We start from the raw sequence: 25,091 nt of genomic DNA on the forward strand, positions 1-25,091 counted from the left end.
AGTTCCACTTCTAATTGTTGCACTTTGTTTCTGACAGATTGTATATTTTGATGAAAGACTGAGAAACGAGCACAGCTTACCTTGCCTGTATCTTTTGTTTGCATTTTGTTGACAGTGACTGGTGCTTTGTGCCGGTTTGTCCCAGTTTTTTTCTCCTCTTGGTGCTGAACCATAAGAAATCCTCCTTTGGAGTGGTGTACTTTCTTGTCCTTTGGCTCCTTCTGATGGGGTGTAGTTTAGCTGGTGGCTTCTCCATTGGTACTGTCATTTCTGGTGCTACTGCTGTTGTTGGCTTTGCTGTTGTCTGTCCCACTGTTGCTGTGTCTCCTGTTCTTATTGTTGGTGGTGGTGGTGAAGGTTCTGCTGATGTCAGTTCTGCTGCTGACGAGATGACTGCCTTTGTTGAGTTTTCTTGTATTGTGGAATGTTCTATTACTGATAGTGGTATAACAGTTGTTTTTGTGTTGAAGGTGTTTTGAAGTAGTTTTAATTCCTTCATTATCATGTTCGCCAGATATTCTTTCCCAATACTGTTTAAGTGTAGACCATGTTGTGTATGGAATCTATGACCTATATTATTTATATTAACACATTTAACATTTTTAAAACGTCTACAGATTTTGGCAAACTGATAGTTGGCTTTTTGTATTTCTGTATTTACACATGATTGGTTATCCAGATCGTGCCAATGTGGTGTATTCACGATTATCACGTTTGTATGCGTGAGGTTCTTCAGACACTGTTTAAGATAACGTGTAGCATTTGCAGTTTCATTTTTATATACATCGTTTGAACCTCCGATGAGTATTACACAGTCTTTATCGTGTAGATTTTTAACCTCTCTAGATTCAGTCGTTTTTATTATTTCCGCTAGTGGGGCTCCCGGTTTTACTATGCTACACAAACTTCTATTAGTTTTCTCTTTAATTTTCTTTGCGAGTCCACGGCCATGACTATCTAACATCACTTCTTACAGAAGGAACACACAACACATTACTATCAAAATTGCACTTCCTGGTTAGGATCCTCTTTCACTTCATTCCACTAATTGGGATACAAATTCTGAATAACCATAGCTAACTTAATCCACATTGCACCTTTATCTATGCTATCATCAATCTGGCCCCAAAAAAACTTCAAAAAGTTTTCACCTTTATTCTCCAGCCTCATGGATACCTCACCTTCATTGTTTGGATCATTACTCTGCATTACATTAATGAAAAACTGTTTTGACTGGACTATTATTCCATGACCCTCACTTACATCATCACATACATCACTTACCTTACCGTATCTGTATTGTCAACATCATTTACAAATAAGTCTGAAACTTCATTACTCTTAAACTCCTCAAATACCTGATTCTCATCATCAGCATATTCCCCCCAAAATTACTTCATCAACAACATCACTGATAATACAAGTCTCATCTCCATCAAAGGCACTTACCTCAATTGCATTCATTTGCAACATGCCACCAGTCTCAGACTTACCAGCCTCAGTTACTTCACAGCTCTCATTCATATCTACAACAAAAATACCACCTAGTTCAGATCCAGTACAGTCATCACCTCATTTACATACATCAACAACACTGTCTTTCGCCCAAGATAAGAAATCATTAAATACACACTACACCAGAATTCTCACTACTCTCGCATTCTGGTCTGTGATTAACACTTACATCACCATAATTAAACATAGCATCTCAAAAGTTTTGATTAAAACATAAATAAGAAATCTGATATTCCTTCTGTTCAATTTCTCATACATGTTCCATATCATTAACACTGTTATTACTGTCTAATTGTAAGTGTAACTTACGGGTCCTGTGCTTGTTATGTTTCCTCACCACAAAACTGTGGACCTCCATTAAGGCAAACTGCCATTTCCTGAGTAGTTACTTCTGTGATTGTTTCTTCTATTAAAATGCCCACAGTTATTTCCATTATTCCTATCTATCCTATTATCCTATTGCTGTTCAGAATTTCTCTCTCTATTGTCTCTTTGATCCTGATGAAAGTTACCATTATCTCTGTTTCTGCGATTATTCACATTGTGATTTCTATCATTCCTATTAATATGGTGCATACTTCTTCCTATTGCCCTATCCAGCCTGTCAAAATATCGTAAAACTGTTCAAGACAATCATCAGGTCAATGTACCAAATCCCACTGCAATCTTTCTGGTAATCTCCTTTTAAGTCTATCAATCAAGGTCTTTTCATTCAATGGTCTGTCTAGATGTGCTAATTTTTTAAGTTGGTTCTTACAAAACTCTTTCAAAGTTCTGTCCCTATCCCTATAATTAGGACCATTCATAAATTCACTTTCGATTCAACTCTGTTCTGCTTCCGCCAAAAATTTATTTAAAAAACTTTTCTCAAAACTCTGATATGTTTCCCACTGACTTAAATTTAAATTTACTCATGACAGAGCTTCGCCTTCAAGAAATCTTTTAACAAATTTAATGTTTTGATTTTCTTTCATGCCTCATGCAACAGTTGCAGAAAATCCACTGGATGTAAATTATCTGATGGAAAACGTTTGATAGGAGTGTTGGACCACACAATACCTTTGTTTGCACACAGATTTTTGTTAATACAACTTTCCTGAACTGCTGAAATTTTTTGTTGTGAAACAGTTTTCTTATTGTTTTCTACTTTTTTTGGTCAAATTTTCTGCTATGTCCTGGTGTTGACCTACCTGATCTTGTATCCTGTCCATTTTACTATTGTTTTCAGTTTTCAAGTCATTTAATTGTCCTTGTAGTGCAGTAAATTTGCTATCATTATCTGTTCTTATTTCAGTTAAGGGATCATTAATTGCACTAAAGTTGCTATTGTTATCTGTCTTTATTTCCTCTAATTTTGCCAAAATTAATTGCAAAACATCAGTCTTTACTGTTTCTTTACTATCTATGATTTCACTCAGCTTAAACATGTGTTGACTGGATCCTGCAGCTTCCATTTCTACCTCACTTTTGCTTTCATTCCTATTCATTTTGTTAACAAGCACAAGAGTCCACTAACAAACCAACTTCACAAATATTTTGTACTTATGTATCCTTTTTTAATACCCCTGGTTGCAGTTGTAAAGTCCTCCTCACTTTCATTTGGTCCTTCATTACTGGTAGTGGATAATCACTGTTGGTATAAAGATTCTTTGTTGGGCAGCCTTCAGTTTTGCTCCATGTGCTCGAAAATTTATTCGTACATAAACTTCAAAAATTAATGATATAAAACAATTTCTCCAACAGACAAAACTTCATTATTAGTCAATTAATCACAGATGACACCCACATGTGTAATCTCCCCCCTCCTTCCTTCTTCAATCTATTGTCCACACTAAACAATGCCCAGTACAATTAATTAATAAACAGTCTTTATGAAGACTTGACAGAAGCAAAGACTAAAAGAAACTATCAAGTCTACTTAGCTTGTCATGTTGAGATATCTCCAGTTCTTCTTGTCTATGGGTCTGATTCTTGGAGCTGAAAATCTAACATCAAGTCCTCACGGTTGATGTGAACTAAATAAATTGGAAGATTATAGTAGCAGAAATTTTTACATAAATATATTTTGCACTGATTTTCTCACATTTAAGGACATCTTACAGAATTTTAAAAGTGGAAAATCCAGGATGAAATGTAACAATACCAGAGAAGGAAAAGGGCTACTTACCGTATAGCAGAGGTGCTGAGTCGTGACAGGCACAACAAAAAGATTCCACAATTATAGCTTTCGGCCACTAAGGCCTTTGTCAGCAGTAGACACAAACACACACACACACACACACACACACACACACACACACACACACACACACACACACAAACACAAACACAAACACAACTTGCACACATGTCTGCAGTCCCAGAGAACTGAAACCACACTGCTCCAGTGCATGATAGGAGTGGCGACTGGGTGGGGTAAGGAAGAGGCTGGGGCAGGGAGGGAAGGGATAGTATGATGGGAGTGGCGAACAGTGAAGTGTTGCAGTTTGTATGGGGGGCAGGAGAGAAGGTGCGGAGGAGGTGGGGGGGGGGGGGGGTAAGTAATGGAAAGGCGAGAAATACAAAGAAATTAAAAGACTGGGTGTGGTGGTCAAATGACAGCTGTGTAGTGCTGGAATGGGAACAGGGAGTGGGCTGGATGGGTGAGGACAGTGACTAACAAAGGTTGAGGCCAAGAGCGTTACGGGAATGTAGGATGTATTGCAGGGAAAGTTCCCACCTGCGAAATTCAGAAAAGAAGCTGGTGTTGGTGGGAAGGATCCACATGGCACAGGTTGTGAAGCAGTCATTGAGATGAGGGATATCATGTTTGGCAGCATGTTCAGCAACAGGGTGGTACACTTTTTTTGCCCACAGTTTGTTGGTGGTTGTTCATGCAGACAAAAAGCTTGTTGGTTGTCATGCCTACATAGAATGCAGCACAGTGGTTGCAGTTTAGCTTGTAAATCACATGACTGGTTTCACAGGTGGCCCTACCTTTGATGGGATAGGTGATGTTAGTGATTGGACTGGAGTAGGTGGTGGTGGGAGGATGTATGGGACAGGCCTTGCATCTAGGTATACTACAGGGGTATGAGCCATAAGTTAAGGGATTGGGAGAAGGGGTTGCGTAAGACATTTCTCATTTCAGGGCACAATGAGAGGTAATTGAAACACTGGCAGAGAATGTAATTCAGTTGCTCCAGTCCCAGATGGTACTGAGTTACAAGGGGAATGCTCCCCTATGTCCGGACTGTTGGACTTTGGGAGGAGGTGGCACACTGGAAAGATAAGGCAGGGGAGATTTGTTTTTGTACAAGGATGGGAGGATAATTACAGTCAGTGAAGGCTTCAGTGAGACCCTCAGTATATTTTGAGAGGGACTGCTCGTCACTGCAGATGTGACAACCAAGGATGGCTAGGCTGTACAGAAGGGACGTCGTGGTATGGAATGGAAGGCAGCTGTCGAAGTGGAGGTATTGCTGGTGGTTAGTAGGTTTGATATGGATGGAGGTACTGATGTAGCCATCTCTGAGATGGAGGTCAACATCTAGGAAGGTGGCTTGTTGGGTTGAGTAGGACCAGGTGAAGCAAAGGGGGAGAAGTTGTTAAGGTTCTGGAGGAATGTGAATAAGATGTCCTCACCTTCAATCCAGATAGCAAAGATGTCATCAATGAATATGAGGAGTTTAGGATTCTGGGTTTTTAGGAAGGATTCCTCTAGATGGTCCATGAATAGGTTAGCATTGAATGGTACCATGCGGGTGTCCATAGCCGTACCGCGGATTTGTTTGTAGGTAATGCCTTCAAAGGAGAAGTAATTGTGGGTGAGGATGTAGTTGGTCATGGAGACTAGGAAGGAGGTTGTTGGTTTGGAATCCATAGGGCATCTGGAAATGTAGTGTTTAATAGCAGTAAGGCCATGGGCATTAGGAATGTTAGTATACAGGGTGATGGCATCAATAGTGACGAGCAGGGTACTGTGTGGTAAAGGGACAAGAACTGTGGAGAGTCATTCGCAGAAATGGTTGGTATCTTTTATGTAGGAGGATAGGTTCCGGGTAATAGGTTGAAGGTGTTGGTCTACAAGAGCAGAGATTCTCTCAGTGGGGGCACAGTAACTGGCCACAATGGGGCATCATGGGTGGTTGGGTTTATGGACTTTAGGAAGCATGTAGAAGGTGGGAGTGTGGGGAGTAGTAGGGGTCAGTAGAGAGATGGACTCCGGGGTGTGGTTCTGGGATGGCCCTAAGGATTTGAGTAGTGACTGGAGATCTAGCTGGATTACCGGAATGGGATCATTGTGGCATGGTTTATAGGCAGATGTATCTGATAGCTGACAGAGTCCTTCTGCCACATAATCCTTGTGGTTCAACCCAACAGTGGTGGAGCCTTTGTCTGCAGGTAGGATTATAAGATCAGGAACTGTTTTTACATGGGGGATTGCAGTTCTTTCTGCTGATGTAAGGTTAGTTTTCATGTTGAGGGATTTGGGGAATGATGGTGAGGCAAGGTTCGAGGTTAAGAAATTCTGGAAAGTTGAGAGGGGGTGGTTTGGAGCCAGTGGAGGTGGATCATTGTTGGACTGAGGTGTGAAATGAGTTAGGCAAGGTTCAATATTGGTCTTTGCTTGAGTTGATTGGTCGGGTTGGTGGCGAAAAGGTGTTTCCACTGTAGGGATCGAGAGAAGGTGAGAAGGTCTTTAACTAGTCCTGCATGGTTGAATTTGGGGTTGGAGTGAAAGGTGAGGCCTTTGGAAAGGACTGATATTTCTGTGGTACTAAGGCTTCTGGAGGAAAGGTTCATAACTTTGTTGCAGGTCTGTTTAGGTTCTGGGTTCTGTTTGGTGGTGGGAGGGAATTTTGGAAGGTGGGGTAAGTGTAGTAGGTGTGTGAGACAGGGTTTGTCAGCTATGAGGGGGAATGGGGGAGGTTTGGAGGTTGTTGTAGAAGTGGTGGACGGTGGTACTCCAAGGTGGGAATAGGAAGTGAGCAGGATGGAGAGCTTTTTGAGGTGGCATTTTGCATGTTGCTAAAGTTCCTGCAGGGCAAAGTTTTCAATGTGTGTTATGGGTTCCAAGAATTTGGGATTACATAGCACGAGAATTTTGCGGATTGAGAGAAGGTACTGGAAGGAGGATTGGGCTTGGTTGATTTGGTTTTACATTACTATGTTGGCGAGGGCTAAGGATTGGCAGAATTTGAACAGGTGGGGATTATTGTGGAAGGAGGGGTTGCAACCAAAGATGGGTAATTTGATGGTAAGGCCATTAGGAGGGATTTCATGAGCCACGCAACAATGCAGGAACACTATGTCAGCCTGGGATCTGGCTAGGGATAAGGAAACTTTTCTGTATTGACACAGATGAAAGGAGCAAGAATCCATGTTGGTGCAAAAAATGCGAAAAATTGTGTAAGAAAGTAGAATTACGTCCGAAAAATTACGCAAAAATACACCCAAGTACACATGAAAAATACAAAAAGGACGAAGTGGATGCACAAGGGCAAAAACTCATAAAAATTGACGAGAAGTCACAAGGGTCAAAGTAGAGAATAATTAATCATTAATAAATATATGTGGGTAGCAGGTTTGAGGGCAGATAAGTGTAAAGAAGGGGGACAGCAGATGTGATTGCATAAGGTGGATTTAGTGGGTGCGAACAGGGATAGAACGGAGAAAGTGTTGGGGTGGGGAGGGGTTCGTTGTTAGAGATGTAAGATCCTGTGGCACCGGAAAAGTGCAGGAGATAACGTGCAAAATTATGGGAACTGACACAGGAATCATGATCAGTTTGAAGGTATAGGCTTAATTATATCAGTGGGAGTAATGTGGGACATAAGATGCTGCACCAACAATCAGCATTGTCTTGAGGCTGTCTGTTGCGCGTGGCTGAGACTGTTGATACAGTGTGGCTCATAAGTAGAGTGTGCAGTGTGGTTTGTAAGGCTACAAGAAAAACACAGGAAAGAAAAAAAGAAGGAGGGACATTCAGTATAGCAATGCAAAAGAAAATAGTTACAAAGGAAAACAGCACATGGCTAGGATTGAAGAAAAGCCATCAGGCAAAAATCAAACAATGGAAAATACAGGATGGAATGTAACTACACCAGAAAAGGAAAGTTGCTACTCACCATACAGCAGAGATTCTGAGTCGCGATATGCACAAGAAAAAGATTCACCCACTTATAGCTTTTGGCCATTAAGGCCTTTGTCAGCAGTAGACACACATACATGCTTACAAACACTCACACAAACGCAACTTGCACACACGTCTGCAGTCTCAGAGAACTGAAACCACACTGCGAGCAGCAGCACCAGTGCATGATGGGAGTGGCGATTGGGTGGGGGTGAGGAGGAGGCTGGGGCAGGGAGGGGGAGGGATAGTATGGTGGGAGTGGCGGACAGTGAAGTGTTGCAGTTTAGACAAAGGGCATGAGAGAAGGTGCAGAGGGGGGAGGGGGAAAGTAGCGCAAAGGAGAGAAATAAAAAGAAATTAAAAGACTGGGTGTGTTGGTGAAATGACTGCTGTGTAGTGCTGGAATGGAAACAGGGAGTGGGCTGGATAGGTGAGGACAGTGACTAACAAAGGTTGAGGCCAGGAAAGTTATGGGAAGGTAGGATGTATTGCAGGGAAAGTTCCCATCTGCAAAATTCAGAAAAGCTGGTGTTGGTGGGAAGGATCCATATGGCACAGGCTGTGAAGCAGTCATTGAGATGAGGGATATCATGTTTGGCAGCGCGTTCAGCAACAGGGTGGTCCACTTGTTTTTTGTCCACAGTTTGTTGGTGGCCGTTCATGCAGACAGACAGCTTGTTGGTTGTCATGCCTACATAGAATGCAGCACAGTGGTTGCAGCTTAGCTTGTCAATCACATGACTGGTTTCAAAGGTAGCCCTGCCTTTGATGGGATAGGTGATGTTAGTGACCAGACTGGAGTTGGTGTGGATAGGATGATGTATGGGACAGGTCATGCAACTAGGTCTATTACAGGGGTATGAGGCATGAGATAAGGGATTGGGAGCAGGGGCTGTGTAAGGATGGACGAGTATATTGTGTAGGTTCGGTGGACGGCAGAATACCACAGTAGGAAGGGTGGGAAGGATAGTGGGTATGGCATTTCTCATTTCAGGGGACGACAAGAGGTAATCGAAACCCTGTCCTAAAATGTAATTCAGTTGCTCCAGTCATGTATGGTTCTGAGTTACGAGGGGAATGCTCGTCTGTGATCGGACTGTGGGAGTTTGGGTGGTGGTGGGAGACTAGAAAGATAAGGCGCAGGAGATATGTTTTTTTACAGGTATTGGAAGATGCACCTTTTTGCCACCAATCTGACCATACAGACTCAACCGAAGACCAATATTCAACCTTGCCTAGTGCAGTTCACTTCTCTATCCAACTGTGATCCACCCCCACGCCTCCAAACCACCCCTCTTAACTTTCCAGAATTTCTTAACCTCGAACCTTGCCTCACCATCATTCCCCAAATCCCTCAACATGCAAACTAACATTACATCTGCAGAAAGAACCGCAGTCCACCAACTAAAAACTGTTCCCGACATTATAACCCTACCTCTAGACAAAGGCTCCACCACCGTTGTTTTGAACCGCAAGGATTACATGGCAGAAGGACTCTGTCAGCTGCCAGATACATCTGCCTACAAACCATGCCACAATGATCCCATTCCAGTAATCCAGCTAGATCTCCAGCCACTACTCAAATCCTTAGGGCCATCCCAGAACCACACCCCAGAGTCCATCTCTCTACTGACCCCTACTACTCCCCACACTCCCACCTTCTACATGCTTCCTAAAGCCCATAAACCCAACCACCCATGATGCCCCATTGTGGCCAGTTACTGTGCCCCCACTGAGAGAATCTCTGCTCTTGTAGACCAACACCTTCAACCAATTACCCGGAACCTATCCTCCTACATAAAAGATACCAACCATTTCATTGGCTGACTCCTCACAGTTTCTGTCCCTTTACCACACAGTGCCCTGCTCGTCACTATTGATGCCATCTCCCTTTACACTAACATTCCTAATGCCCATGTCCTTACTGCTATCAAACATTACCTTTCCAGATGCTATATGTCAATCTAAAATTTATGAAAAGCAATTACTTCATAAAATATTTTAGTTTCAGTGTTATAATCAATAAGTGGTAGTCTTCACGACCAATTATATCCTCACCCACAATTACTTCTCTTATGAAGGCATTACCTACAAACCAATCTGTGGTACGGCTATGGGCACCCACATGGCACCATGCTATGCTAACCTATTCATGGGCCATCTAGAGGAACCCTTCCTAAAAACCCAGAATCCTATACCACTCACCTGGTTCATATTCATTAATGACATCTTTGCTAATGACATCTTTGCTATCTGGATTGGAGGTAAGGACACCTTATTCACATTCTTCCAGAACCTCAACAACTTCTCCCCCATTTGCTTCACCTGGTACTAGTCAACCCAACAAGCCACCTTCCTCGATGTTGACCTCCACCTCAGAGATGGCTACATTGGTACCTACAACCATATAAAAACAACTAACCACCAGCAATACCTTCACTTTGACAGCTGCCAGCCATTCCATACCAAGACGTTCCTTCCGTACAGCCTAGCCACCCTTGCTTGTCGCATCTGCAGTGACAAGCAGTCCCTCTCAAAATATACCGATGGTCTCACTGAAGTCTTCACTGACCATAATTATAATCCCATCCTTGTACAAAAACATATCTCCCATGCCTTATCTTTCCAGTCTCCCACCACCTCCCAAAGTCCAACAGTCCGGCCACAGAGGAGCATTCCCCTCGTAACTCAATACCACACATGACTGGAGCAACTGAATAACGTTCTCCGCCAGGGTTTCAATTACCTCTCTTTGTGACCTGAAATGAGAAATGTCCTGCCCACTATCCTTCCCACAGCCTCCTACTGTTGTATTCCGCTGACTACCGGACCTACACAACATAATTGTCCATACTTACACAACCCCTGCCCCCAATCCCTTAACTTAGGGCTCATACCCCTGTAGTATACCTAGATGCAAGACCTGTCCCATACATCCTCCTACCACCATCTACCCCAGTCCGGTCACTAAAAACACCTATCCCATCAAAGGTAGGGCTACCTGTGAAACCAGTCATGTGATTTACAAGTTAAGCTGCAACCACTGTGCTGCATTCTATGTAGGCATGACAACCAACAAGCTGTCTGTCTGCATGAACGGCCACTGACAAACTGTAGCCAAAAAACGAGTGGACCACCCTCTTGCTGAACACGCTGCCAAACATGATATCCCTTATCTCAATGACTGCTTCACAGACTGTACCATATGGATCATTCCCACCAACACCAGCTTTTCTGAATTGCGCAGGTGGGAACTTTCCCTCCAATACATCCTACCTTCTCGTAACCCTCCTGGCCTCAACCTTTGTTAGTCACTGTCCTCACCCATCCAGCCCACTCCCTGTTCCCATTCCAGCACTACACAGCCGTCATTTCACCACCACATCCAGTCTTTTAATTTTCTTTTATTTCTCTCCTTTCCACTACTTACCTCCTCCCCCCTCTGCACCTTCTCTCCTGCTCTCTGTCTAAACTGCAACACTTCACTGTCCTCCACTCTCACCATACTATCCCTCCAGCTCCCGGCCCAGCCTCCTCCTTACCCCCACCCAGTCGCCACTCCCATCATGCACTGGTGCTACTGCTTGCAGTGTGGTTTCAGTTCTCTGAGACTGCAGACATGTGTGCAAGTTACGTTTGCATGAGTGTGTGTGTGTGCATGTATGTGTGTCTACTGCTGACAAAGGCCTTAATGGCCGAAAGCTATAATTGTATGAATCTTTTTGTTGTGCCTATCGCAACTCAGCATCTCTGCTATATGGTGAGTAGCAACTTTCCTTCTCTGGTATTCTTACAGAATTTTGATTTTTGACATTAACAAAGCCGAAATTACATTGTTCGTCCAAAAATACGTCCGATCACATCAGAGGCAAGCTTATTAATCTCACACTCTGTGGAAATAACAACATTCCAAAGTGTTTACAATTTTTCTTAACAATTGAATTCCTACTAGTTTTTGTTACATTATTAATTTTGATTAATATTTCATAAATGAGTCCAGAAATAAACATAGTAAACAGCACAGGATTGCATAATTAATGATAGAAAATTTTAATTGTGAAATTAATTTGTAACTTCAAATGAAATGTTTAAAAAAAAAAAATTTAACTATACTTTCAGAACTAGTTCTTATTGATTATAACACTGAAATTAAAATATTTTATGAAGTAATTCCTTTTCATAAATTTTAGTTTGAAATATAGCATACTGCATATAAATTTATAGGGAGGTTTTCATGTAAAGCAACTGATATAGTATTAACCTATCCAAAATTCAAAAAATAATACTAGTATCGACAACCACTGCTGGGAAAAGTAATGCTAGAAGAGGATGTCCTGTTACACTGTTATCTCCTAATTATACGTTCAACTCTGAGATACTTATTTTTCCTCAAAATAATTTCAACACAAAATCAAACAAAGTAAAACTAATGAATAAAGTACTTAATTCTTTTATTACAATTGATAGATCATACATTATTTCATTATTTGTTCACTTGGAAAGATTTCGCTTGATTTATTTTGTTTCTTTCATGTCAAAAAGTTTCATTTCTAGACTTTCAAATCAAAATGTTGCAAAAAATGAATAATAAATAATGTCATTCATGCACATTTTACATCAAATCCTGGACAAGAGCCTCAGTTTTAACATTGTTTTCATACCAAGTGTCTTCAGAATTAGGATTTTGTATGAAAAATGAGCACAGCAAGGGCCTGTAAAACAATATCCTAAAATGCCGGCGATGGAGGCAGGAATGGAAATTACTGGAACTGTTACATTTGGTTGCAAAATTTTTTTCATATAAAATGTTTCACAAAATAACTATACAATAAATACTTTCATTTTTCTTGCATAAGGAACAAAGTGTACCGCCCATCAGTCTCCATAGTCTCAGTCCAAAACAAAGATGTAAAGTCATTAATCAGCTACATCGACAAGGCCATGACTTCCTAAAGCCTACCCTGAAATGAGATCCTTTCTGTCTGAGATTTTGTCCACCACATCTAGATAGCTTTTCATTGCCCTCCCAATCTCTGCAATATCCTTTTCAGATCCTGTGCTCTTTCTGCATCCATCTCTCTAACCTGTGACTCACACCCCTGTGACCATCCTCACTGCAAGACTTGCCCTATGCATGCTTCTACCATCATCTGTATCAGCCTTGTAACTGCCAAACACATATTATCAAAGGGAGAGCCACTTGCAGAATGATGTGTCATATACCAGCTGTGATATAAACACTGCTCTCAGGTTTTCAAATATCGTCTGGTGCAGTCCCCCAACAATCAGTCTTTCCTTCTCATCCCATCTGGTAAGTCTCCCCAGACCCGGGGTGCTGTGTAATTTTTCTGAACTGTACCCCTTTCTCTAAACCTCTCCCGTCTGTTTCCTTCACCCCCCTTCCTTCCCCTTCAAGCACTCTGCCAGAAGGAGCCACTGGCTCTGAAAGCTTGCATAAGTAATACCTATTTTTATATGTGTGTCCTCCTGCCACCGCTCGGTGAGTAGATTTTTTGTCTATCCAATTATGATACATTGTTTTGTTTGGGTATTTCAGATCTCCTTGACTGTTGTCATTACATTCCAGTAGTCCCTAATATGCTCAAAACATTTGATACTTGTTAATTTATTTTGCTTGATTTCTCATGTGTCAAAACTAATATTAAATCCATAAATGTTTTTCATAGCTTAAGTTTGTTTACCACTTTCTTCCTTATGGCCTCTTTAAATTCATCAGTGTTCATTTGAGTACTGGGTGGATACCTAATATATTTTTCTTTTAAATTTGAAGAATTTTCTACCATCATCACAACCTCTGCCTTCATGAACAACACTATTTATTACAAACTCAAAATTTTTGACCCATCTGCACCTTGAAAGTTTACTGAGTGCCACATCATATCATATTACTGTAAGTGGAATATGCAGAAATGGATAGTTGCTATACACACAAGTCTCAGGCCATACACCTCAGAGAAAACTGCACTGAACAGCTATTTCAGTGCTATATTTCAGTAACAGGACTGGAAACATAGAACGCAGCAGTCTATAGACCCCCCAAGGAAGGAAGGAAGACTGGATTTAACGTCCTATTAGAGACGTAGTGCAAGCTTGGATGGGGATGGAAATCAGCCTGACCCTTCAAAGGAACCATCCCAGCATTTACCTGGAGAAATTTAGGGAAATCATGGAAAACCTAAATCTGGGTGTCTGTGCAGGTGTTTCAACTGTCATCCTCTCGAATGTGGGTCCCATGTGCTGACCACTGCACCAGCTCACTTTGTATATAGACCCCCAGCAGGAATGTTTTAAGCTTCATGAAGCATTAGAGGGGATATTAATAAGACTTATTATAAATCACTGAGATGTGATTATTGTATGTATAGATTTCAATATACGTTTCATATCAAATCGTTTTGAAGTATGGAAGTAGTCTGTAGCAGCTGCTCCTGCCTATTAATATATTATTTGATTCATTTTCCATCCCTGAAGGCTTAATGATGGTAGTCTGTAGCAGCTGCTCCTGCCTATTAATATATTATTTGATTCATTTTCCATCCCTGAAGGCTTAATGATGGGATTTACAAAATGAATGTTGGTGTATAGATCTATAAAATATGTAGCAAAATAGTGGATCTGAAAGCACACAAGCTGATAATACTGATAGTTCATATGCTACCTGCAGGTAAGATCTGGTCATTATCCTTAAATGCTAGCAATAAAACATGTTTCCCAGATATATTTAGATAATAAAAGGAAACTGGAGCATAACCTAATTATAATGAATTGTACATTAGCATTCTTCATTGTCTCTACTCTACTGTATATTGAACATAAAATGTAACTCTAACAAATAATAAATCAATGGTCGATTGAATTAATGCATTTAGTAACTACTCATTACTTACTGTTTTTCATCTCAATGGGTGTTTAACACCCTCCTTACTACCAATAACATTTATTACAAAATAAATTTTTGTAAAATATAATCATTTAAAAAAAATTCATAATGTGAGAGTCTTTTGATATTGTTTTGTTTTATGATTAGCCTTTCAGAAGCAATACCACCTAGAGAAGAATTACCAAAACAAGCTATGTCAGCAGAGACAGCAGTCGTACACTACAATCATTCCATAAAAATAGTGTCAGAAATAATATCAACTGAATTACAAGATTATTGTTACTATAACAGAAAAACTGAAGAAAATGTGTTAGATGATTTCTACATTTACCTGCAGAGTACTGAAGTATTTGGACAAATTGTAAATATTTTGAGAGACAAAGTCACTGTGCTGATTCGAGAAAAATATTGTCCAGGTGTCACATTCAACAGCAATGAAGACAGACAGGTTAGACTTGAAAAATAAGTGTTTGATGATATTCTAGTACTCTCATATTTATCGGCTGATGCACACAATCAAATGGCTCTGAGCACTGTGGGACTTAACATCTGAGGTCATCAGTCCCCTAGAACTTAGCACTACTTAAACCTAAGGACATCACGCACATCCATGCCCGAGGCAGGATTCGCACCTGTGACCATAGCAGTCGTGCAGTTCCAGACTGAAGCACCTAGAACCTCTCGGCCACCCCGGCCGGCTGCCCCAATCAATTCACATTATGAGGTCTGTTCAAAAAATTCTAGAACTTTGTCCACTAAATTTTTCTGTACTTACCTTTTACTTATTGTGCATGGTCTCCCTCAAAATACTCTTCTCCACAATCAATACACCTCACCCAATCCATGTCCACTTTCTGAAACAGTCGTGGTACGCCTCTTGCTGGATCATGTGAAGCGCCATCTGCAAATTTTGTTTTTCTCATCTATTGTTGCAAATCTTCACCCTTTCCATGGGGTTTCCAACTTTGGAAATAGAAAAGATCCACAGGGGCCAGGTCTGGAGAGTATGGAGGATTATGCAGCACAGTGATTTTGTTTATTGTGCATTAGTCATGCACCAACAGGGATGAATGTGTGGGTATGGTAATAGTGGTGCAAGAACCATGAACTGTTTTGCCACATTTCGAGCCTTTTCCTTCTCACATTTTCTGGCAAGTGTCACAGCACTTCTCAATAATACTGTTGATTGACAGTTTGTCCCTGTGGTTTGAATTCATGATGAACTAATCCTTCAAACTCAGAGAAAACTATCAGCATGGCTTTGACATTTGACCTGCCCTGAGGAGCCCTTTTTGGTTTTGGAGAACCTTTCCCTACCTTTTGTGAAGACTGAACCTTGGTCTCAACATCTTAACCATAGACCCATGTCTGATCACTAGTTATGATTCTCCTAATGAACATCTCATTCTCATTTGCACGACCCAAAAGTTCTTCACAGTTTGAGAGGCGAAGGTCATTCTAGTCATGACTCATGAGCCATGGGACAAATTTGGGAACAAGATGCCATGTCAGGTTTTCATGACATGATTCAAATGAAATGTTATTTTCTCCTTCAATCTCTTGGACAGTCAGTCTTCAATAGGCACACACAGTTTTGTTGACATTGCTAACCTGAGCATCCTCAGTAGGCGTCACAGGACATCCTGAATGAGGGTCGTTTTTAACTTCTGTACAGCCATTTTTAAAACTATGTCAACCATTCCCAACACCAAGTGTGGCTTAAACTCTCATCACCACAGGCTTCCTGTACCATCTGGTGTGTCTCTGTAATGGTTTTCTTGAGTTTAGCACAAAATTTAATGCAGACACATTTCTCCTCTAACTCTGCCATCTCAAATTCACAAATTGTGCAGCAAAACATTTTACTCTATATAGCACTTTTACACATTAAACACAGGCATGTGCAGGGATGTCAGCTGCATTTTGCTCCAACATACCATTGGTGTGAAACTATGTATGTTCCAGAATTTTTTGAACAGACCTCGTATTGTGGTCACCAGATTACATCATAAGTGAATATATTCATGGGTCTTAACAGCAGTTCTACAGGCAGAATGTGATACAATAAAGTGTCGATGTATTCCTGAAGTATCTCATCGTATCCTTTTTAGGGAGATTAAGGAAATAATTAACTGTCCTGAAACAATAACATCTCATGGTATTGATAATATTTTTTACAAAACATTAAAACCTGTTATCATCCAGGCAAGAGTGTTATATTGTCACATATGCAGTGCATTACTCTCTCAATGGTGTTTTCACATAGGCCAAAGTGCTTTAATGTTAGACCCCTTTATAAAGTTTTGTGTCGTCATATCCTGTGGCATTCTCTTCATCTCATAGTAGCAACTCCACCTACAGAAGAACTATAGAAACAAGCAGTGCCAGCAGAGGTAGCAGTTGTGCAGAATTATTTCATAAAAATAGTGTCAGAGATAACATGATCATAAAATCAAGCTCTCATTGTTCTCGCTGCTTCCATGATAAATGCTGTTGATGTAGGAAGCAGCACAGTGCATCTTACTGTTTTGTCACAAAGGAGCTGGTTTCTGGTATGAGACATAAACGAAGATATCTTACTCTCAAAATATTTTACCATATATTTACTAAGTTAGGTAGGAAAACATTTGTGCTTGGCAAGAGTGTCGGAATACAAATTTCAGAGTATCTGAGCAGTCAGCATCAAATATTCAGTACTGAGGATTAAAGTGTGGATCACAAATGGGAGAAATTCAAAAGCATTTCTCAGTATGTCTTCTGCACAAGGTCATAATGGATGGGAGAGACCCACTGAGATCATAAAGCCATATTAGAAAACTGCTACATAAAAAAGAGAGCTTCATCACAAATTCAAGAGGTGTCAAAACATAGTTGAAAAACAAAAGCTGAGTGAAGTGAAAATGAATGTAAGGAGAACAATGAGAGAAGTGTTTGGTGACTTTGAAAGTAAAATTTTGTCAACTGAGCTGAGTAAAACCATAAAATCACTAAGTGGTTTGAAATCACCTATTGATTCACTCAATGGCCATACTGGCACAAAAACTGAGGACAACAGAGAGAAGGTTGAAATATGGTATTCAGTCTTCTGAAACTGTTTCACTACAGGAGATTGTAACATGGTCCCTCAGTCCATCATCATTGAGCATCGAAATGGTAGATATTTAGATAACTGATTGCAGATACAATAACTTAGTAGTGGAAAGGCATCGAGACCAGATGAGATACCTATAAGATTCTACAAAGATTATGCAAAAGAATCAGGATCAGATGAGATACCTATAAGATTCTACAAAGATTATGCAAAAGAACTTGCCCCCTTCTAGGAGCAGTTTATTGTAGATGACTGCAGCAACAAAGGATACCTATCAACTGGAAGAAGATGCAGGTCACACCTGTTTTCAAGAAGTGTCATAGGACAGATGCACATAGTTATAGACCTGCGTTGTTGATGCCAATCTGTTGTAGAATTATGGAATGTGTTTAAAGAATTGTGACTATTTGGAGAACAAAAATCTCCTGTATAAAAATCAACATGGATTCTGCAAATGGAGATATTTGAAATCTCAGCTGACCCTGTTTCCTCATGAGATCCAAGGCACCATAGACAACGGGCTCAGATTAATTCCATGTTCTTTGACTTCAGGAAAGCATTTGACACCAACCCACACTGTGATTTAGTAAAAAATATGAGCATACTGAGTGTTGGACCAGATTTGTGACTGTATTCAAGACTTCCTTACAGGCAGAACTCAACACATTGCTCTTAATGGAACAAAAACGATTGGTGCAAAGGCAATCTTTGGAGTACCCCCAAGGAAGTGTGACAGGACGATGACTGTTTACAAGGTATATAACTGATCTAGTGGAAAGCATTGGGAGCTCCTTAAGACCATTTGCAGATGGTATGGTTGTCTGTAGGAAAGTAACAGCACCAGAAGATGGTATAATTTGCAAAATGACCTGCAGAGGATTTATAAATGATGTGGGTTCTGGCAGTTGACCTTGAACATAAATGAATGTAACACACAGCATATAACAGGAAATGAAATCCACTATTGTACAACTACACTATTGGTGGCAAATTGCTGGAAACAGTATATAACATAAAATATCTAAGAATAGCCATCTGTAACAACCTTAAGTGGAATGACCATATAAAACAAATAGCAGGAAAAGCAGATGCCAGAATGAGATTCATAGGAAGAATCATCCACAAAGGAAGTGGCGTACAAAGTGCTTGTGTGACCGATTCTTGAGTGTTGTTCATCAGTATGGAACTGTTACCAGATAGGATTAATAAAAGAGAAGATGCAACAAGGAGTGACACATTTCATCATGGGATTGTTTAGCCATTGCAAGAGAGTTAAAGAGGTACAGAGATGCTCAACAAACTCCAGTGGCAGACACTACAAGAGAGAAATTGTGCATCATGGAGAGGTTTACTATTGAAATTTCAGAGGTGCACTTTCTGAAACAAACAACATATTACTGTCTCCCACATACATCTCGTGGAATGACCATGACAAGAAAATTTGAGAAATTAGAGCTAATACAGAGTTTTACTGACAATCATTCTTCCTGTGCATCATTTGTTGAGTGGAACTGGAAAGGAAGGATCAGTTAGTGGTACCAGACATACTTTCCACCTCACACAGTTAGGTGGCTTGTGGAGAATTGACTGTGCTTCTATTCACTGGACTCTTATTATAGTTTAAGTCTGAAGTTGGAAGCCAGTTCTTCTTAACTGTGTCACTATTAATAAGAGTGGATTTCAATGTGATTTAACATCATAAATATGGTTGAGCCAAATAATTCTCTTAAGTAGTAGAAAAAGGTATTTTCGAAGTAGACAGCCCTTTAACACTCTGATTCTATCCAGTCTATGTGCTGAAATGCAACCTCTTAATGCAGCCACATTCATACGCTTGGTGGACCTGTACACAGATACCTGGTAATTACATCCTCCTGGATGATTTGCAGTTGCATTGTTTGTTGTTGGCTGTAACAAATACAGTTTCATAGCAGTCATTCACTTACTTTGTTAATTACACATTCTGCACTGCACTTTTGAGTTAAGTTAGTCACAGTGCTGTCCTCAGAATGATGAAGTTACACTTTCACTACAGCAACTCTTACATAGTTCACCAGTTATGTCACTTCATAAAAATTATCTTCACTCAGAAGCCCATAAATATTCATAAGACGTACTCGTACTTTTACCTTTGGCAACAGAAAGTTGCATGCCTGTGAGTGGGATGATCATGTGCAGAAGCTACAAGGGTTAATATTTAATATTCCATTAGAGATTGATCAGTACCTCAGATGGTCAAGGATGGAAAGAGAAAACTGCTCTAGTTTTTTGCAGAAACTGTCATAGTATTTGTGTAAAGTGAGGTATGGAAACTACAGAAATCTGTGGTAGGAAGACTAGATGATGATTAAAACTCACTCCTCTTGAATATGAGCCCATGGTTTTTAAATACTGAAAAATATGATATATGCACTTGGTGCCCATTCTTTTGTAATTAAAAATAGTAATTTTATTTACGATGAAAAATAAAAATTTAATTGTTTCCAGATTTATGTCTTTGAAAGACTAAAGATTAAGTAACCGTACATTCCTTGCAACCTGTTAACAACATAGCAATATGCATTCTAGCATCAGCATGTTTTATATTTCTTTCTTTTCCCTCAATCTCTGAGGTGTTTTTCAAAGGGAAAACAGCAATAGTATTGGCCTTGTTAATAACTTTAAAAAGATCTGCATGGGTGCAAGGTTCATCAAGCGGGTGGTCCATATCTGATACCTTACCAACTCACACAGAACTTCCAGAAGAAGGCCCCACTTCTGCTATTGGCCTTCCAGTGCAGCACCCCCATCCCCATCCTATTCAAAGTTCACCATACAGATTAGTCTAGCTAATTGCCAGGGACTGGTTCTCTTGGAATGTCAGGTTTCTCTAGGTCAGTTCTCTATCTTACCATTTTGAACTTCTGGTCTGCACCCACAATGACCTGCATTCCTTACATGGAGATTTTCCTGGATGGCAGGTGTTTCCTCTCCACAGAAAAGTTTTACCATATAGCTGCTTTTTATCCATAATTAGCAACTTAATATTAAATAGTAAAAAATTACATTTTTCAAAGAAATTATTTTCTTACATCTATAAATACTGCATGAAACATTGGAAAGTCGAGGATGGAATAACAACAATATTATGAAAAGAATAAATTGCTACTCACCATACAGAGGAGACACTGAGTTGCAGACAGGCACAATGACAGCCAAAAGGCCTTCTTTTAAGGTACAAAATATACACACACATTCACACAAGCACCACTCACACACACATGACTGCTATGTGTAATGTTGAACTGTGCCTGATAGGAGCAGCAATTCATTGTGGGTAAGGAAGAGACTTGGGACAGGAGGGGAAGCAGGGTGCATGGGAGGGAAGGTATAATGCTGTTTATCGGAGAATGTAGAGATGTAGTTGAGACAGAGTAGGGCTCCTAGTTACAGTTGGGAGGTTTGGGGGGGATTACAGCACAAAAGGAGAGAAGTATTGAAGGGAAAAAGGAGTAGTGGGTGTGTAGGCATTATAGAAGACTGTGTTGTGCTTAAGTGGGAGCAGGTAAGTGGACAGGGACTAGTGTAGGTTGAGGCCGGTCCAGAGAGAGTTCCCACCTGCACAGTTTAGAGAAGCTGGTATTGGTAGCGAGAATCCAGAAGGCACAGGCTGTGAAGCAGTCATTGATGTGAGGAATGTTGTCTTAGGCAGCATGTTCAGCAACTTGGTGGTCCAGCTGTCTCTTGGCCACAGTTTGTCAGTGCCCATTCATAAGGGCAGACAGCTTGTTAGTCATCATGCCCAAATAAAAGGCAAGCACAGTGGTTGCAGCTTAGTTTGTAGATCAAATGACTGGTTTCATGGGTAGGTCTGCCTTTGGTGGGATAGGAGATGTGGTGACTGGACTGGAGTAAGTGGTGGTGGGAGAATGTGTGGAACAGGTCTTGCATCTAGGTCTATTTCAGGGATATGAGCTATAAAGAAAGGGGTCAGGAGCAGGGATGGACAAGGATATTGAGTAGGTTTGGTGAGTGGCAGAGGTGATAGAGCCTAGGATATTCTTCATTTAAGGGCACAATGAGAGGTAATAGAAACCTGGTGGAGAATGTGGTTCAGTTGCTCCAGTCCTGGAGGGTAATGGATCACAATTCCATTGTGGCCAGACGGTGGGTATGTGGGAGATGGGAGGTGACGGGAGAGACAAGACATGGAAGATCTGTTTCTGTATGAGGTTTGGAGGGTAATTTTCATCTGTGAAGGCCTCGTTGAGAGTCTTGGTATATTTGGAAAGGAATCTTCCTGTGCTACACAGTCTTGTCATATTTTGATCCTGCCAACACCCCCACCCTCTCTCTTTCTCTCTCTCTCTCTCTCTCTCATTTCTCCTGCAACCCCCCCCCCCCCCCTCCCTTATTCCAGCATGCATGTAGTAATCTCACCTAATGTATTAACACCTGCTGTCCCCTCTCTTTCGACACATCCACCAACTACTGTTGCCTTTTTATTTACTTTTCTCTTAGATCTCACTGTATTTTCACATGGTTTTTAATTCATTTTGCCTTTCACTATTGGCCCTTTCATCATTCCGCCCATTTTATGAGTTTTTGCTTTGTAATATTATGTATTTCTACCAGTTTTTCCCCCATGTATTTTTAAGTACCTTACATACATTTGCGTGTTTTTTTATCCTCCACTATGGATCCTCACTCCTTCAACCTGTGCCAATACAGAAATGGTTCCCTATCCCTAGCCAGAAGTCACCCCACATATTCTTCCTGCTTTGATACCTAGCCTATGGAATCACCACAGTACCCTAACCATCAAATTACCCATCTCTGACTCCAAACCCCTCTTCCACAATGTCCTCTGTCTTTTCACATTCTGTTAGTCTATAGCCCTCACCAACCTAGTCTTGCAAAACCAAGTAAATCAGGCCCAAATCTCCAACCATAAAATTCTCCTACCCTGCAATTCCAAATTCCTGCTTCCCAAATGTAACATTGCAATTCCTGCCCTCCAGCATGTGCAACATCACCTCAAAAAACTCTACAACCTGTTCGTTTCTATGCCCACCTTGCACAAACACTATCCACCATCTCTAAAAGAGCCTCCGGATCTCCCTCACATCCTGCAATAATTAAAAAACCCTGCTCACAAATCTACTCCATTTGCCACATTCTCAGAAACTCCTATCCACCACCATACAGAAGCCAGAACCTAAACAGATCCAAAGCACTGTCATGAACCTTGCCTTCAAATGCCTTAGTCCCACAGAAGTGTCAGTCCTTTCCAAAGGCCTTACCTTTTGCCTCATTCCCAAATTTGTTCATGCTGTGCTTATTATAGACCTTCTCTCCTTCTCTTGGTTTATAAAGTGGAAACACTTTTTCACCACAAACCTTACCAATTAAACTCGACCCAAAACCAATACTGAACCCTGCCTGACTCAGTTCACTCCTCCATCCAACTGTGATGAGCCCCATTGCCCCAAGATCAGTGCTTGCTCACTTTCCAGAATTTCTCAACCTAAAACTTTGACTCACCATCATTCCCCAAATCCCTCACAATTGAAATGAATGTTACATCCACATAAATAACAATGGTGCACCATCTAAAACCTGATCCCAACCTTTTAATTCCATCTCCTGACAAAGGCTCCACCACTGTGGCTCCATCACCATGGTTTTGAACTGCAGGGATTTCTTTGTGGATGGACTACCAGCTTTCAGATTTGTCCACCTGCAAGCTGTGTCACAGTGACCCATTCCAGAGATCTATCAGGATCTCCAGTCCCTCATCAGATCCTTACTGCATCCCAAAACCTCTCCTCTGAGTCTATCTGTCTCCTCACACCTACCATTCCCAGCACCCCTACCTTCTACATCCTTACTAAAGTCCATAAACCCAGCCATCCAGAATACCCCCTTGTGGCCAGTTAAAGTGCCCCCACTGAGAGAATCTCTCCTTTCATGGAACACCTAGGACTGGAGCAAATTAACCACATTCTCGTGGACCAGAGTTTCAACTGCCTCACGTGATGCCCTGGAATGAAGAATTTCCTACCCAGTATCCTTCTCACAGTGGTATTCCTTCAACCAACCAAACATATGTGATATCCTTGTCCATCCCTACTCCAAACTTTTCCCAGTCCCTTGCCTAGATGCATGACCTGTCCTGTGAATCCTACCACTGCCACCTACTCCAGTCTGGTCACAAGCATCTCCTATCCCATTGAAGGCCATGCTGCCCATGAAAGCAGTGATGTGAGCTGCAAATTAAGTTCCAGCTATTGAGCTACTTTCTATGTGGAGATAACCAACAACCTGTCTGCCCACATGAGTGACCACTAATAATTTGTGACCAAGAGACCACTGCATCACCCAGTTGCTGAACGTACTGCTCAACACAATGTGCTTCACTTCAATGACTGCTTCACAGGCTACACCTTCTGGATCCTCCCTACCAATGCCAACTTCTCTGAACTGCACAGATAGGTACTCTCCCTGCTCTATGTCCAATGGCCCTGTAATGCTCCTGGCATCAACCTTTTCTAGTACCCACATACATTCCAGCATAATATATCCTTCTATTCTGCCATATCACCCACTAGTACTTCTCTCCTTCTCTGCCTCTACCTATTCCACTCCCTTCCCCAGCCTTCTGACTGCACATAGCACAGCCTTACACTATTCCCTCCTATCCCTGCAGGCTCTCATAAACAGCACTACAACTTTCCCAACCCCATCCTACTTTTGCTCCCTCACCCTTACCATCATTGGATAGCTGGTCCCATCAGTCCAGTTGTGACAGTCTGGCCACAGACAGTGACCGTGTGTGTGTGTGTGTGTGTGTGTGAGCGAGCGAGCGAGCATGCCCACGCACGGGCAGAGAAAGATAGGGAGGGATGGAGTGGTGCTTGTGTGAATATGAGTGTTTTCTGTTTCAGAAGAAGGCCTTTTCTCTGAAGGCTAAGATATGTGATCTTTTTGTTGTGTCCTTCCGTGACTCAACATCACCTCTATATGGTGAACAGCAACCCATCCTTTCGATAATATTGTTGTAAATACTGAATCCTAGTAGCAGTATAGTACTGCTTGTCATGCCGTTTGTATCAGATGCTGATGTTTCTCATATAGCTTACAGAACTTTTCAACCCATGGGTTAATTTGTAGTAAGAGTGGCTAATGAGGAAGGCTTATAATTTTCTTTTTAATTGTTAGGGATTCTCAATTTTGTGCTTAATGTTAGATGAGTGTTTGTTGTGTACCTCCAACCAGGGTACACAACTCCATTCTGAACCCTAGACAAGGAGGCAAAGTGTACTTGAAAAATATTTATGTTTATGTGACTGTATACATGACCGCTCAACTCAAACATATTTTTGTCACCAGCAACAAAAACCATTCATGAGAAGTGAGTTCAATGAATCCAAGATCATTAAAAACAATTCTGTAAAATGTCCATTTACCTGCTTTACACAATTTGCTCA

General features: G+C 41.1%; 1 protein-coding gene across 1 annotated transcript in view; it reads left to right on the forward strand.

Annotated features, from left to right (window-relative positions):
• LOC126416484 (cilia- and flagella-associated protein 70-like) overlaps positions 1-25,091 on the forward strand; it is a 282,811-nt gene that overhangs the window by 81,643 nt on the left and 176,077 nt on the right. The window contains exon 5 of the mRNA XM_050084221.1: positions 14,679-14,979. Coding sequence (XP_049940178.1) covers positions 14,679-14,979 — 301 coding nt within the window. The remainder of the gene's footprint in view (positions 1-14,678; positions 14,980-25,091) is intronic.

Source organism: Schistocerca serialis, chromosome 8 (assembly GCF_023864345.2).
Source record: "Schistocerca serialis cubense isolate TAMUIC-IGC-003099 chromosome 8, iqSchSeri2.2, whole genome shotgun sequence".
NCBI lineage: Eukaryota > Metazoa > Arthropoda > Insecta > Orthoptera > Acrididae > Schistocerca > Schistocerca serialis.